A 13,726-nucleotide genomic window follows, 5' to 3' on the forward strand; every position below is an offset into this window, starting at 1 on the left:
ATATCCCAGCTCCCTGTCCTCATATCCCAGCTCCCTGTCCTCATATCCCAGCTCCCTGTCCTCATATCCCAGCTCCCTGTCCTCATATCCCTGCTCCCTGTCCTCATATCCCTGCTCCCTGTCCTCATATCCCTGCTCCCTGTCCTCATATCCCTGCTCCCTGTCCTCATATCCCTGCTCCCTGTCCTCATATCCCTGCTCCTTGTCCTCATATCCCAGCTCCTTGTCCTCATATCCCAGCTCCTTGTCCTCATATCCCAGCTCCTTGTCCTCATATCCCAGCTCCTTGTCCTCATATCCCAGCTCCTTGTCCTCATATCCCAGCTCCTTGTCCTCATATCTCCTCAATATCCTATACAGTAATAATGGCTTATCGTTTCTGATAAATTCCTCACTTCTTTCACCAACTTTGGTTTTTCTAATTGTAATAAAATCAAATTATTCTTTATCAATATTACACAACTTTTATATCTTCATTCATCAATTTATCGATCGAATGCTGTTTAAGACTCTGGTAAAGTCTGTTCTCGACACCGCAAAATGATAACTCCTGAGAAAGATCTTCCGGTCTATTGACAGCAAGTTGCAGGTCCATCTATATATATATAAACTTACAAAGAAGCGAGACAGCTTTCCCTCTCTGATGCTGAAGGCTCGCAGCTAAGTGACGTTACCATGGAAACATCTCACAAAAACAGAGCCCCCAAGATGGAAGGTTACGGTATGGATCAATACAATGTTGCCCAAAGGACCTTTTTTTTGTGTGGTATTTTATTGAACTTTTTTATTTTCTGAATCACAGGAAGGAAGGAAACTGGTCTTTAGCTCGACGTTGAGGGTCGAGTGGCAGAGTTATGAGGACTAAAGAGGTCTGACGGAAGGCTTCCATGATGAGTCCTCACATAAAAGGTCCATGACGAGTCCTCATATTATACCTCCAACGCGCTGTTGTGCAAGTGATGCCATTAATAAAATCTTATATATTAATTTGATCCGTATTCATGTTATTCACTAAGTGGCATTTTTAGCAAAATATTGACACGTTTAAACCTAAAATTGATTTAGTTATTAAATAATTTATATGGCTTTAACGGTGAAATGATTTGGATCTAATTCACACAAATAATTATATCATGTTTGAACTTTTCTAAATACGTTCAGCAATGTCTTTTTATACTTTCGTGTCGTGGCACAAGTAGATGATTTGTTGATGAGCATCTTAAATCCTGATCAAATCAGATATATATGTAACATGAGCTGTGTGTTCAGAGTTTGATCCAGAATAGTCTCTGAATTTGTTGATGTAAAATCCTCAGGCTGTGAAAGTTCGTATAACTTCCTGGTATAATTAGTTTGTTATCCTCCAGATTGTTTTCTCATTATTCAGATTTCATGCTATATGATTTGCCAACATAATTCTCGCTGTTTTAGTTGTTAGTTTTAAGTTTGTCTTTTTACGAATGAACACGTGTTTCACTCCAGCCACAGATCGAAAGATTTTTTATGAATCACTTACGAATAAAATGACTATAGATTCTATAAGAGGAGATTTGGGTGGTCAGCTCACAAAATCAGCAGCCTCCCCTTCCCCTCAAAACATCCAAGTCCCCACACCTGATCCTCCTCTTCCTCCGATCGTGGAAGGAGGGAAGGAATTATCTGGGGAAAGCGCCAAGCTATTACGACTATATAGCACTTGGAAGGGGGTCAGGATAAGGATTTGGGATGGGACGGAGGGGAAAAGGAATGGTGCCCATCCACTTGTGGCTGGTCGGCATTGAACGCCGACCTGCATAAAGCGAGACAGTCGCTATACACGGAGCCACACCGCATGTTTTACACAAGCCTCAGGAAAACCATTGTTTTATGCAGCTTTCAATAACCGGTAGAGCCGTCGGGCGAGTTTAGAATAAACCACAAAAAACCTTCCAGCCAAGAGAACATCAAACAGAAACTACGGAGGGATTTTTCTATATTAAGATTTCTTTCATTTGCTTTTGTCGTGAGCGGGGATATCGTTTTTCTTGACGAAATGCCGCAAGGTCTCTTGAGATGAGTATAGCTCGAGCGTTCTCTTGAGATGAGTATACCTCGAGCGTTCTTTCTTGTAAATGGTGATACCGTGTGGTCGCCGAGCTCGCCTAACTTGAAAAGACAGAATAATAAGACGGACCAGATGCGCCCAGTACTCTGGCCAGGCTCCTTTACCCTAGGAAGACTGAGTAAGAGGACGGGCCAGATGTGGCCAGTACTCTCTGGCCAGGCTCCCTTACCCTAGGAAGACTGAGTAAGAGGACGGGCCAGATGTGGCCAGTACTCTCTGGCCAGGCTCTCTCACCCTAGGAAGACTGAGTAAGAGGACGGGCCAGATGTGGCCAGTACTCTCTGGCCAGGCTCCCTTACCCTAGGAAGACTGAGTAAGAGGACGGGCCAGATGTGACCAGTACTCTCTGGCCAGGCTCTCTCACCCTGGGAAGACTGAGTAAGAGGACGGGCCAGATGTGGCCAGTACTCTCTGGCCAGGCTCCCTTACCCTAGGAAGACTGAGTAAGAGGACGGGCCAGATGTGGCCAGTACTCTCTGGCCAGGCTCCCTTACCCTAGGAAGACTGAGTAAGAGGACGGGCCAGATGTGGCCAGTACTCTCTGGCCAGGCTCTCTCACACTGGGAAGACTGAGTAAGAGGACGGGCCAGATGTGGCCAGTACTCTCTGGCCAGGCTCTCTCACCCTGGGAAGACTGAGTAAGAGGACGGGCCAGATGTGGCCAGTACTCTCTGGCCAGGCTCTCTCACCCTGGGAAGACTGAGTAAAAGAATGGGCCAGATGCTTCAAGGATAAGAGCGCCGAGGAGTGATATTCGTCACGGTAGCTGCACAGAGAGGATTACATTGCTGGGAGTGGATTGCAACTCTTGGTCTTAATATTTTTGCAGAGAATGTCGCTGGTAAGTGAACACTCTTGGTCGTTGAACGTTACACAATGCAGGAAATTTTGACGCTGCACAATTTTGCTGAAATGACTTCCAGGAAATAAGAAATAACCCAACCAACAAGCACATCTGACACGAAAGTGACACTTGTAACTTTCATTTCACATGTGTGAGTGTTCGGTTATTTGTTTCATCCACGTTATTATTCTCTTCGACTTCCGGGAATTGATTAAAGATTGATTCAGAAAAAAATGGACATATATATAATGACTATTGAGATTAGTTTCAATCTGCTGTTAGACACGATAGAACTCTTGTACACCTGGGTGTCAGATGTTGGATAACCCACGTGTTTAGTTTAATAATTTATTATGCATCCCATACCCTTCCCGTGGATGGGTTACAGAGGCACATAATGGGGTTCAGGATCTGAACCCCCAGTTCACTTAGCAAGGCAAGTAATACTGGGGAAACTGGCTATGATACTCTAGTGCTTATATGAAGCTGATGAAAAAGACCCAATACGTGTGTATGAGTATTATTGTACCAAGTAGAAAGTGAGCCATACTTAACACACACTGATGCCTCGAGGTGCTACACTGATGCCTCGAGGTGCTACACTGACGCCTCGAGGTGCTACACTGACGCCTCGAGGTGCTACACTGACGCCTCGAGGTGCTACACTGACGCCTCGAGGTGCTACACTGACGCCTCGAGGTGCTACACTGATGCCTCGAGGTGCTACACTGACGCCTCGAGGTGCTACACTGACGCCTCGAGGTGCTACACTGACGCCTCGAGGTGCTACACTGATGCCTCGAGGTGCTACACTGACGCCTCGAGGTGCTACACTGACGCCTCGAGGTGCTACACTGACGCCTCGAGGTGCTACACTGACGCCTCGAGGTGCTACACTGACGCCTCGAGGTGCTACACTGACGCCTCGAGGTGCTACACTGACGCCTCGAGGTGCTTCACTGACGCCTCGAGGTGCTACACTGACGCCTCGAGGTGCTACACAGACGCCTCGAGGTGCTACACTGACGCCTCGAGGTGCTACACTGACGCCTCGAGGTGCTACACTGACGCCTCGAGGTGCTACACTGACGCCTCGAGGTGCTACACTGACGCCTCGAGGTGCTACACAGACGCCTCGAGGTGCTACACAGACGCCTCGAGGTGCTACACTGACGCCTCGAGGTGCTACACTGACGCCTCGAGGTGCTACACTGATGCCTCGAGGTGCTACACTGACGCCTCGAGGTGCTACACTGACGCCTCGAGGTGCTACACTGACGCCTCGAGGTGCTACACTGATGCCTCGAGGTGCCACTTTTGACATACGCACAAGAGAATGACGCTAAAAAGACAAATTTAAAAAAATGGAGGAAAAAGAACAGAGGGAGAAGCTTGGGAAGTAGGACAAACCGATAAATTAAAGAGAAAGTGGAGGAGGGAGGAGGAGGAATGATGAAGCACTTCAAGGAAGAGATAAAAACAACGGTTATTATGGCCGTGGTGAAGGAACGAAAGAGAGAAGCAGCATAGACAAAATAAATACAGAGTAGAGCGAGACAGATAAAAGAATAAGACAAATGAAAAACAGGGAAAAAAATTAAGATAAATGCAGACACAAGAGCTTAGAGACTCTAGGCAAGAGGACCACCTCTTATACCACGAGAGAAACCCACCAAAATAAACAAAACGTTGTTTATGTTCCAGAGAAACAAAAAAACATTTCTTGTCCCCCCCAAAAAAGTTTAAAATAATAAAGACATTGAGCTAAAAGCAATTTCGAATAATAATGGCTACAATAAGACATGTTTTTATCTTGAATTTTGAATTCATCTTTTGACCTTTTTTTTCCCAGTGTTTTTTGTATTGGATCTGGGTATAATTTCGGACGTGTATGTCCTTGTTTACTGGGGACGTGTATGTCCTTGTTTACTGGGGACGTGTATGTCCTTGTTTACTGGGGACGTGTATGTCCTTGTTTACTGGAGATGTGTATGTTCTTGTTTACTGGGGACGTGTATGTCCTTGTTTACTGGGGACGTGTATGTCCTTGTTTACTGGGGACGTGTATGTCCTTGTTTACTGGGGATGTGTATGTTCTTGTTTTACTGGGGACGTGTATGTCCTTGTTTACTGGGGACGTGTATGTCCTTGCTTACTGGGGACGTGTATGTCCTTGTTTACTGGGGACGTGTATGTCCTTGCTTACTGGGGACGTGTATGTCCTTGTTTACCGGGACGTGTATGTCCTTGCTTACTGGGGACGTGTATGTCCTTGTTTACTGGGGACGTGTATGTCCTTGCTTACTGGGGACGTGTATGTCCTTGTTTACTGGGGACGTGTATGTCCTTGTTTACTGGGGACGTGTATGTCCTTGCTTACTGGGGACGTGTATGTCCTTGTTTACTGGGGACGTGTATGTCCTTGTTTACTGGGGACGTGTATGTCCTTGTTTACTGGGGATGTGTATGTTCTTGTTTTACTGGGGACGTGTATGTCCTTGTTTACTGGGGACGTGTATGTCCTTGCTTACTGGGGACGTGTATGTCCTTGCTTACTGGGGACGTGTATGTCCTTGTTTACTGGGGACGTGTATGTCCTTGTTTACTGGGGACGTGTATGTCCTTGTTTACTGGGGACGTGTATGTATGTCCTTGTTTACTGGGGACGTGTATGTCCTTGCTTACTGGGGACGTGTATGTCCTTGTTTACTGGGGACGTGTATGTCCTTGTTTACTGGGGCCGTGTATGTCCTTGTTTACTGGGGCCGTGTATATCCTATGCGTGTGGATGTGAGCTCAATGTTTGTGTCTGTATATGTATATGACTGTGTACTCGCGTATATGTACTCGCCTGCATGCAATTGTAGGGCGAGCTTCGGCTCTTGGTTCAGCCTTTCAATCGACAGCCGCCTATTGCAACTATTCCTAATCCTCTTGCTTCTTCTAATCATACTTATTCATTATTCTATAGGAATAAGTAGCCTTAATTACCTTTAATATCAGCTTATTCTACCGTATGCTTCTCTTACGCTGAAAAAGTGCCTTCTTGAATCTCTATGGTAAATGTGAGTATTTAATATCCGTCAGGTTCTTTTTCACTAAATATTTAATTTTTGTCCACTTTATTAATGCCTCCAATAATTTTTTATGTAGTAATCATGTCTCATCTTGGTATTTTCTTTTTAAGTGGAGTGAGGTGTGGATCCTTCAGCCTATGAAGTTCCCAGGATCTGTCGTCTGGATTTTTTATAGTTTTGCTTCGTGTGTGTTTTATTTTTAGTTGGGAATTCCAGACTTGGGCTACATATATTAGTACATATTCAAGTGTAGGGCTACTTAAGTCAGCACTCATCACAGCCTCCAGCTTCATCAACACCATCACATCAACACCATCACATTATCACCACCATTACCATAAACTCACCAATCACACTTCTTCTTGAGGTTATCTTGAGATGATTTCGGGGCTTTAGTGTCCCCGCGGCCCGGTCCTCGACCAGGCCTCCACCCCCAGGAAGCAGCCCGTGACAGCTGACTAACACCCAGGTATCTATTTTACTGCTAGGTAACAGGGGCATAGGGTGAATGAAACTCTGCCTATTGTTTCTCGCCGGCGCCCGGGGTCGAACCCGGGACCACAGGATCACAAGTCCAGCGTGCTGTCCGCTCGGCCGACCGGCTCCCTCACCATAATTACAAAAAAAAATGATCCCCAATGACAGCACCCTCATAATAAATACAACCACCACCACCACCCCAGTCAACCACCCCCAGTCAACCACCCCCAGTCAACCACCCCCAGTCAACCACCCCCAGTCAACCACCCCAATCAACCCCCGGTCAACCACCCCCGGTCAACCACCCCCAGTCAACCACCCGCAGTCAACCACCAACAGTCAACCACCCCCAGTCAACCACCCCAGTCAACCACCCCAGTCAACCACCCCAGTCAACCACAATCGCCACCACGATTCCCTACCCAGGACCCCATGTCCGGATCAATAGGCCCTCAATACACCGACCTCCATCCCTTATTTACACCCTCTGGCGTCTACACCTCTGCTCATCCACACCGCGGTTGACAATATGCTCGTAAACAATAAATTTCTTCCTCGCTGCGGCTCGTATATGATCCGGAAGGAGATAAAGAGTCGTGGCTGGGAGCAGGAGCTAAGAAATATGGACGGTCTTTAAAATAATAAAAGTGACTGATCTGAAAGTCTGCCAGACAGGTAAGATGTATTATTTTGGAAAGGTAAAATAAAATAAGTTATTATTATATACATTATATATATATATATATATATATATATATATATATATATATATATATATATATATATATATATATATATATATATATATATGTCGTACCTAGTAGCCAGAACGCACTTTTCAGCCTACTATGCAAGGCCTGATTTGCCTAATAAGCCAAGTTTTCATGAATTAATATATTTTCTCAATTTTTTTTCTTATGAAATGATAAAGCTACCCATTTCATTATGTATGAGGTCAATTTTTTTTTATTGGAGTTAAAATTAACGTAGATATATGACCGAACCTAACCAACCCTACCTAACCTAACCTAACCTATCTTTATAGGTTAGGTTAGGTAGCAGAAAAAGTTAGGTTAGGTTAGGTTAGGTAGGTTAGGTAGTCGAAAAAACATTAATTCAAGAAAACTTGGCCTATTAGGCAAATCGGGCCTTGCATAGTAGGCTGAGAAGTGAGTTCTGGCTACTAGGTACGACATATATATATATATATATATATATATATATATATATATATATATATATATATATATATATATATATATATATATATTATATATATTTGTGGTAATTAATGAAAAGTACGTAGCATTTAAAGCTCAGGATCTAACACCATAGTGCCTGGCTGTTACTTGTATGTCGGCCCCCTCAACCTGAAACAGGTTCCTCGTCCCTCCAACTGCAACACGTCCCCCCACCTTCCCCACCTCCACAACCCCAGCCCTCCACTTGACGTTTCACATCACACTTCAATTGCGAAAATAATTTTTTTCCTCTGAATAATTTTCCCTTTAAGGATTCCCGTTTGATATTCGTTGGTTCACTTCGCGTGCACTAAACCTCATTCACGTTCATTGAGTCGTGAGGTGGCGGTGGGTCCTGCCACACGACACCACTGTGTACCTCAGGTTTAGGTCAATATTGACATTTAACGAGTGTTGACGTTATGAGCTTGAGAGGTATACATAGTGTGTTTGTGTGTGTGTGTGTGTGTGTGTGTGTGTGTGTGTGTGTGTGTGTGTGCTCACCTAATTGTGCTTGCGGGGGTTGAGCTCTGGCTCTTTGGTCCCGCCTCTCAACTGTCAATCAACTGGTGTACAGATTCCTGAGCCTACTGGGTTCTATCATATCTACATTTGAAACTGTGTATGGAGTCAGCCTCCACCACATTACATGTGGCTACGTTGTGTGTGTGTGTGTGTGTGTGTGTGTGTGTGTGTGTGTGTGTGTGTGTGTGTGTGTGTGGCGAGTTATCTCGTCACACTTCGTAGACTTTGAATCTCGATTGAAGCTTCGGGTCCCGGTTATAGCCAGATCGAAATCTAAAGGTTATACGAGGAGCTTCAGAGTGTGTGTGTGTAGGACATCATGGTGACCGAGCTCTTTATGACCAGGATACCTGCAAAACAATTGTCCCGCCCTTGTGTGAGTCCCCACGTGTTCCTTTGTTGTGACCCACGTCAACTGAGAGTAATTTCTCTCATCAATCACTGAATGATTAAATGATGTCTTCCCAGTAAAGTAATCCAATCATATCAAGGTTCACACTGCGCTTAGACATGATGCCAATTACTTATGACGTGTCTTTTTCTATCCATAATAGCCGAGGTGATCACATTGTGTACTGTGCATGACACGGAGTCATAATCCTAGACCTTTGAGAATGAAGGTCGTTAGCACGGCTGCAGAGCCGTGAGCAGGGTCGTCACTGTTGATTGAGCTGGACTTACGTTGTGTTAAGATAAATGCATCAGACCACTAATTGAACATCAATTCTCTTTGTGTTGTGTAGAATTGTTTATATAATATATTTATATAGCTATACCTGTGAGACCTTGTCACTTTCTCCAATCTTATTCGGGCTTTGTGATACACTAGACCAAGTGGGGGGTATTATTGCCCGGTCAATCATGCTCTTTGATACACACACAGAGAATGGGAAGTCTGTGGCATATGTTACAGTAAAGGGTATTTTTGCACAGTCTATCATGCTCTATGTTACTCATAGGGGGAATTATGGCACAGCCTACGTCAATGCTGCTACCATCACATTCATATAAATGTGATATGCATGATCTCACAAGACTCTCATCCTACCTTCTTCAGAGGATGTCAGTCAGGAGTAAGACGCAGACGAGGCAAATGGACACTATTTGCACAACAGAGCATTGAAGGTTCTCCCAAGCCTCCGTCCACGAGTGTCTGGTGCGTAAAGTCGTCTATTTCCAAGGAGATAAAGACAGTACTAGAGGAAGCAAAGTGGTCAATAACCCATGAGTTGTGTATCACAACTGCAGGTCAGGTGTATGAACATCAATTATAGTCCTTTTATACTCCACTGTTGCACAGTCAAGTGTTCTCAGCGAAGGAGGTGCTTTAAATGTCGAATTATTTAACTGATTGACAATTGATATATATACATATATACTAAAGCATCAATGATAAGTTATAAGGAAAACAGTAACCAAGTGATGCCGCAACGAGTAACAACAACTGTATTGAACCATAGTTGTTGACAATGTTGTGACGCACAATTAGAGATGTTGTGACGGCATCCTCACGTTACACAACCGAAAGGAAACCGGATCTGTTGCATCAGATGATCAGTGTCGGCCCTGATGTAGAAATGATAATTAAAACTAATGGTTATCTCTTGAGAGCTGGTTATTAGTGTTGACCATGCTGATAATTGAAATTGTTAATTCTTTGGACACAGCTTAATGACAGAATGTCAACGTTTTAGTGGCTAAAGGTATATTGACCACACTCAATGGTTTGTATAATTTCCAGGAGGACAAGATTGATGATACTGGATACTGTGTTTGGGGTAATGACTGAGAACGCAGCATATGCTATTCATCAACTCCTATTCCATTTTATATATTCCTTGACGCCGCAATGAGCGTGTACTTTTTACTTTTGCGATGAATTATACAAAAATACAAACACTCAAATTATATCAGTGGGATATAACTCGCGCCCTTGGGTATTTTCCTCACTAGACATCTTTCATATTTTCTATTTCCATGTCTCGTCTGTTCTCTCTCTCTCTCTCTCACTCCCTCCTTCTCTCACTTTTTCCTTTCTGGCTCTCTTCCCTCTCCCAGACGGCGCGCAGCACTGGGCTTGTCCAGCGGCACGGAATATATCTACGCAATTATTCTGCTGTCCTTCAAGGGCTCCAGGGAGGCACTGGAGACGCCTCGCCCACATCCCTACTCTGTCCTCGCCACTTCAACATCTCAAGAAATAACGCCTCATTCTGGCCCATTCTTTACTATGGATCCGAAGACATCTAGCGGCCACACAATGGGAGTTACGAAGCTGTAAACAAAATTCTAGTATGTGATTTAATAGATTTTCTGTCTTCATCCGGTGGGAATAAAGTCAGTGGCGATGGAAAGAAAACGAGGCTAAAGGAATTTCTTTCAGGTCGGTTTTTCAGGGTCAGGTCGGTTCCTCTCCCTCTTCCGGTACCCCGTGGGAAATGTTACTACTCTCTCTCTCTCTCTACACACTCTTGCAGTCTCTGTGTGTGTGTGTTTTCGGATTCCTGTGTATTTGTGGGGAGTGTCTTGTACAGGCGAGGCAGCGGAACCCCCTAACGCCAATGTCTTTAACCACGTTGCAACAGCTGCATCTGATACTGCTTAAGTTCATTCAGCTTTGGTTCCTGCTGTTGCAATGTCTGATTGTGGTTACATCTGCTGTAACTGTTTCAGCAATTGCAGCGCGCGCACACACACACACACACACACACACATATACATGCTCCTGTTGATTGGCGGTTGAGAGGCGGGACCAAAGAGCCAGAGCTCATCCTCCGCAAGCACAATTAGGTGAATACATACACACACTATATATATATATATATATATATATATATATATATATATATATATATATATATATATATATATATATATATATATATATATAAATATATATATGTCGTACCTAGTAGCCAGAACGCTCTTCTCAGCCTACTATGCAAGGCCCGATTTGCCTAATAAGCCAAGTTTTCCTGAATTAATATATTTTCCCTAATTTTTTTCCATATGAAATAATAAAGCTACCCATTTCATTACGTATGATGCCAATTTTTTTTATTGGAGTTAAAATTAACGTAGATATATGACCGAACCTAACCAACCCTACCTAACCTAACCTATCTTTATAGGTTAGGTTAGGTTAGGTGGCCGAAAAAGTTAGGTTAGGTTAGGTAGGTTAGGTAGTCGAAAAAAACATTAATTCATGAAAACTTGGCTTATTAGGCAAATCGGGCCTTGCATAGTAGGCTGAGAAGTGCGTTCTGGCTACAAGGTACGACATATATATATATAATCTATCTATATCACTCATATTCAATATATATATTGAAATGTGAGTGGTCACGTCCGTAGACTTATAATATAATTTGTTTAGCCCTATGACTAACCATCCTGTGTGATGGGGATTTTTTAGCATCACCTAGTTAGCTTTTTTGACACACTGTACTCCACTTCATATAGTCTAGGGTAGCTGCACTAATGCAGATGTACCTAATATGTTAATAATAAATAAAAAAAAAAAAAAAAAAACTGTAACCGCTTGAACTGGACGGAAGAGCAACGATCTTGCTTCTTGCTGGTTGGCATACAGTTGCCAACCGTCCAAGTGGTTGGGCACCATTCTTGGAGAGTAGAAATATCCTAAGCTACTCTATCGTTTTATGGTGTATTTTATTATATCAATAAACTTAGTTGAAAAACACACTCGTGGCTGAGTGGAGAGCGCTCGGGGGTTGAGGTCCTATGAAACCGAGTTCGCTTCCCGGATGAGGTAGAAACAAATGGGCAGAGTTTCTTGTACCTGATGTTCCTATTCATCTAGCTGTGAATAGGTACCTGGAAGTTAGACAGCTGCTATGGGTTGCATCCTGGGGTGTGTGTTAATGTGTGTGTGTGTGTGTGTGTGTGTGTGTGTGTGTGTGTGTGTGAAATATGTGTAATAGATGAAAATAGATCGGTAAACAGTACATTAGACAATCGACGGTTAGAAAGGCGGTGTCCAAGAGCTATCAGCTTGATCCTGGAAGCACAAATAGCAAATACAAATAGTAAACACACACACTTGACATTTATTTGACTGGAGGAAGGTTGAAAAAATATTATATCCAATTACCGTCTTGAATGGGACATGGTTTGAAAAACTAAATTTGCCGGTATTGGAGAATTTATTGAAAAATATTTTTACCACATTAAAAACCTCCAGGTATTTCGGTACGGGTTCAGATTATTTCTTGTCGTAATTTTAGTGAACATTGCAACGTAAATATTATTTCCCTTTCATAGGAGTTACTTAAAAAAATTAGTTTTTTTGGTTGTCAAAAAATTTTGAGCCACAATTTGTTGGTTGACACCACCTCTAAACTACTCACCCCCTTAACCCCCCTCACCCCTAAACCCCTCACCCCTAATACATCAACCCCCACTGTCTTTAACCCTTATGTATACATAACAACGAGTATTTTATGTATACAACGAAAACCTTCTTGTTTGTATCTGGGAGTACAAGGCATAACATAGTAAGATTATTATTATAATCTTTGGATAGTTGTAAGTTCTAATTAATAACAATTATTTTACAATAAGGGTTATAATAACTATTGCTACGTCTTTGTTTAATTCAGATTAAATATAGATATATTCATGAATATTTGTATATAATTGATGTTATCCAAAATTACGGCAATAAAACGATAATAACAGAAAAACCTTCTTATCTCCTCCTTTCGACTCGAGAGAATGAACAATTACCCAAAATAGTGATTCTCCCATTTCCACGTTACACGTACTATCCAATTTCCTTTTGCTTGCCTCTCAGTCCTTAACGAGAAGCACCATACTGCCTCATCAAGCATAGCACCAAACACGCTTCCAATGATCTTTCCTCCCAATTTATCAGCCTGGTGGTGTATTATTATGGGATATGATGTCTCTCATTTCCCCTGGTCGATCCTGAAAGGGAAATGAGGATGCTTAAAACCAACGGGTTGACATTAGCTGTAATGGCCAGGAATCTCGGGTAACGATAATCCTCGTTAATGGAAGCCGTTCCTCACTTTAGCCGACTTAGCGTCTCACTCTTATGGTACGTAAGCTCTCACGATCGTCCTGTTAATGTGTGTCCGGATTTCCCGGACACTAAAATACCGCAATGTTGATTTACGGCTGACGGCGGAACTATGCCATAATGGAAACATGAACCGTTGCTTACTTGCTACGTTGAGGTGAGTCCTGTGAATAGTGATTGTTCTGTGAATAGTGAATAGTTTGCTTCAGTTTGAGATACAGATTGACGTCACAATTCAACGTTCTCACACTTTTCAGGAGATATGTTGCGTGTTCTTCTACCGTGTGTGGTGTATGTATTAACATGATTCGATGTCTGGTGTGGGTAATGCAGTATGAAGGTAATAATCCACGATGCTCCTCCATAATCCAGAAGACTTGCTGTTGTCCT

General features: G+C 43.1%; 1 protein-coding gene across 1 annotated transcript; it reads left to right on the forward strand.

The window, feature by feature from the left end:
• The first annotated feature begins 3,532 nt into the window (after positions 1–3,532).
• LOC138357495 (nascent polypeptide-associated complex subunit alpha, muscle-specific form-like) lies at positions 3,533–4,288 on the forward strand. The gene has a single exon (XM_069314353.1). The coding sequence runs from the start codon at positions 3,533–3,535 to the stop codon at positions 4,286–4,288; it is 756 nt and encodes a 251-aa protein (XP_069170454.1).
• The last annotated feature ends 9,438 nt before the right edge of the window (positions 4,289–13,726 follow it).

Source organism: Procambarus clarkii, chromosome 78 (assembly GCF_040958095.1).
Source record: "Procambarus clarkii isolate CNS0578487 chromosome 78, FALCON_Pclarkii_2.0, whole genome shotgun sequence".
NCBI lineage: Eukaryota > Metazoa > Arthropoda > Malacostraca > Decapoda > Cambaridae > Procambarus > Procambarus clarkii.